At 35.4% G+C, this 3,232-nt stretch overlaps 1 protein-coding gene across 1 annotated transcript; it reads right to left on the bottom strand.

The window, feature by feature from the left end:
* Positions 1-1,319: 1,319 nt before the first annotated feature.
* LOC122412253 (uncharacterized) lies at positions 1,320-2,826 on the bottom strand. The gene is made up of 3 exons (XM_043421687.1): positions 2,629-2,826; positions 2,427-2,480; positions 1,320-1,693 (listed from the first exon to the last, which is right to left on the bottom strand). Exons 1-3 carry the CDS (start codon positions 2,707-2,709, stop codon positions 1,382-1,384), a joined length of 447 nt encoding a protein of 148 aa, XP_043277622.1. The 5' UTR covers positions 2,710-2,826; the 3' UTR covers positions 1,320-1,381.
* Between the last annotated feature and the right edge of the window lie 406 nt (positions 2,827-3,232).

Below are 3,232 nucleotides of genomic sequence, written 5' to 3'. Positions count from 1 at the left end.
TTTTCATTGAATTACAAAACTCACAACTCATCAACATGTTTGTAACAAATTAAGGAGTTTCGGTACAGGCGATACAATGTTGCCATACTAAACCATGCTAAAAACATAAAAAATTTCAAAAAGTTTAAAATTTTATAAAATTTGGTCAACATGTTCTTCAGTGCCAAATTTGACAACACAAATTTTTTAAGATTTTTCTTCTACACAGTTATCGAGTAAAAAACGCTATAAGTATAAGAATAGCGTTTCCATATATATGGAAACGCTATGCACGTGAACTTTAGTGATCAATTACTCGATAACTGTACAGAAGAAAAATCTTAAAAAAATTGTATTGTCAAATTTGGCACTAAAGAATATGTTCACCAAATTTTATAAAATTCTGATCATTTTGAATTTTTTTATGTTTTTAGCATGGTTTAGCATGGCAACATTGTATCGCCTGTGCAATATATCCTTAAGGAGTTACCAAGAAGGCCTGCTTTTACACGTCGACGACAGAATGGAATCGCTCATTTTGAAAAATTGTTCTGAAGATAATGTCTTTATTGAAATAAGACGATTGAAGCGATCATTAACCGACAGCCCCTACAAAATGATTTAACACCTGCTATTGGAATAACTGAGATAGTCTCAAGTTTGCTTAGCAATACTTCAATTCTATACTGGCTTCTATAATTATATTTTGTACCTCTCGTTTGTGACTCCTCTGAAAATCATTTTTATCTAAATTATCATAATTATGAAAACGATCAAATTTCGTAGACTAATCGTTAAAAAAATATTGATTAAAAAGAAACGAGAAAATCGACTCGCTGCGCAGGTCAGCGTCTGTAATGTCGACAGTTGTTTGTAGAGCACGAATTCGCAGACTGAGTCCTATTTTCGAATATCGACCTTCTTGTTTCTCGCGGCAAGGTTCACGCGCAAATATATTTATTTTTATTTGTAATATTTGCCATAAGCCATTGTCGTGTCAGTAGATGAAAAATTCATGTATTTATAGAATTTTGACTCAATACTTTTTGTAATTAATCAAGTGTGACAGAAACGAGAAAAAAAAAGAGATCGAGCAATATTGTTAGGTGGAATTCTGGAAAAAACTCTTTACCGCAGCCATTTGGATTTTTAACTGGTCATAAAACATTATTAGCTCGGCGTGTGTACACTATATTTTTCGGTGCACGGTGTGTATACTGGGTACTTTAGGGAACAGTCGAGTTTACAAGGTTTTGTAGGCTTCCAAAAAATCTGAAAAAATTCTGGGTTCATCTTCAATTTAGAGGATGAACAACAATTTTCCGAAAACTTTCGGGGCTTACAATTTTATTGATAATCTTTCAACTGAGTTTTATCTTCTGTAACATTTGTTGCGCCCGTACTATTGGGAGGGATGCGCTCGAATATATTGTTTGATTCGACGAACCAGTTGAGTATGTTGCGCTATAGCGCGGTCTATGGCCATGTCTGTGTTCATACCCGTCCTCGTATTAATATCGACATAGCCAAGGAGCTCTCGCATATCAATCTGATGAGCTAACTCAGCTGAACTCAAAGTCTGTGGTTGTCGGAAAACGAAATTTCTCGCTGCCTTAGCTACCTGTTCCACCTTTTTCTTCTCAGACGGCGGTTTATCTCTCCTCGATCTTCCACCAGCGTCCTTATTAGCGTGAAGAACTGAGAAATCAGCCAGCTGTAAAAGAGATTCAAATGGTGTTTGAGAAATGAGCGATTCCAAAGTTCTGCTTCAGAATGAATTTTATAAGGAAAGTCCGAATAAAGGTGCGGGGGAAGGAAAGTTGGCGCAATTGAACGTTCGACTAATTCGTCGAGACTTTCCATAGAATTATCTTAACTTTGAAGAAGAAACATTTTTTTATTAACCCTCTCAGACCGAGACCTATTTCGCGCTGACGGAAAATGATTCCCTTCATAATTTTATCTCAAAATATACTTTCTAGTTTCCGAATCCATTGTGACATTTCGGTTTTTTTGTTGGGAAATATGAATTTTTGAATGTTCGCTGCGCGCAGCACCAGGTCCTTGGGGAGCAAAATCAGGAAAATTTACGAATTAATCTAGCACCGAATACCTTAAATACATCATATTAGCTTCCCTTTGAAAGGAAATAACATTTGGAGTACGAAAAAAAAATGTATACCCACTTTTCTTTTGCGATAACTAAAGCACCTTTTCACACAACGCCAATTCAACATGAAACGCCGACTTCATATTGATATTTCGATGAGTTAAAGCAGTTTATCTCTTGGTTTAGCAGTATCTAAGGTGCAATCTAACCTTGCGTGATTGAAATAGGCAGTTAGAACCCCGACCTTAATGACCGATGCAGTTTCATTGGGCCAGAAGCAACATACGGTCCGAGAGGGTTAATATTTTTATAAATTTGTGGTTTCGAGATAACTCACCCCCTCGTCAGAAGAGTCTTGAACCGATTCGACCGATGGAAGAACATGGCCTGCCTGTAATTATGAAAAATTAATGTCTAACTGAGAATTTCCAAGAGATGCACAAAATAACTAACAATTTAACGATCAAATGCAATGAAAAATGTTCACTCGTTACTGACAGCAAAAATGAACCGAATTTGAATATATTTTTTGAACTTACATCGCTCCTCTGAGAATGGGAATAAACTCCGATGACCCCAAAAACGAGTAGCATGATTGCGAAATAATTACGTCTCTCCATGATTGATTCGTAGACCGAATTGCAAGCAGATATATTGTTGAAAGAGTTGAAGTACGACTTCTCTTTAGTCAACGATACAACTGATTGTGATGAAGTTTCTCAACAGTGGTGCTGCTTTTATACGTTGCCGAGAGGGTTGATAGCTCATTTTGTACAGCTTTTTCTATTTAGTGAAAAAGATACGCAGTTTCGAATGAAACACTTGTGTATAATAGAATTTTAAATGCTGAACGAAAAAAATGATTGGAGAATATAACTCGGTTGATCAGAGGTTATATAAGATGTAGAACACGTGGAGTGTACTGGCGATTAATCGACGAAATAATTTTAGTATCTAATATGAATTTAAAAAACAGCTAACCAATAAGTAGAAAATTGTTAGATTTACACTGAAAGGGCATTTAATAAATTGTGCAAAGTAGAGCGTTCTGGAAAACGATTAAAAAAAAAATATACTGTAGCTGATTTATTACTAATTTGATAATAATTACCCAATAATAATTACGAAAAATACAGGTTGCTA

This window comes from Venturia canescens, chromosome 6 (assembly GCF_019457755.1).
Source record: "Venturia canescens isolate UGA chromosome 6, ASM1945775v1, whole genome shotgun sequence".
Taxonomy (NCBI): Eukaryota; Metazoa; Arthropoda; class Insecta; order Hymenoptera; family Ichneumonidae; genus Venturia; species Venturia canescens.
The sequence above is the reverse complement of the archived record's forward strand: the minus strand, read 5'-3'. Positions and strand labels throughout refer to the sequence as shown.

Bases quoted from the DNA above. Each gene is read 5' to 3' on its own strand.
- LOC122412253 (XM_043421687.1), bottom strand. From the start codon at position 2,709: ATGGAGAGACGTAATTATTTCGCAATCATGCTACTCGTTTTTGGGGTC. The intron at 2,481-2,628 runs GTAAGTTCAAAA...TCATAATTACAG, and splicing joins CCCATTCTCAGAGGAGCGAT to GCAGGCCATGTTCTTCCATC. The intron at 1,694-2,426 runs GTGAGTTATCTC...TCTCTTTTACAG, and splicing joins AAGACTCTTCTGACGAGGGG to CTGGCTGATTTCTCAGTTCT.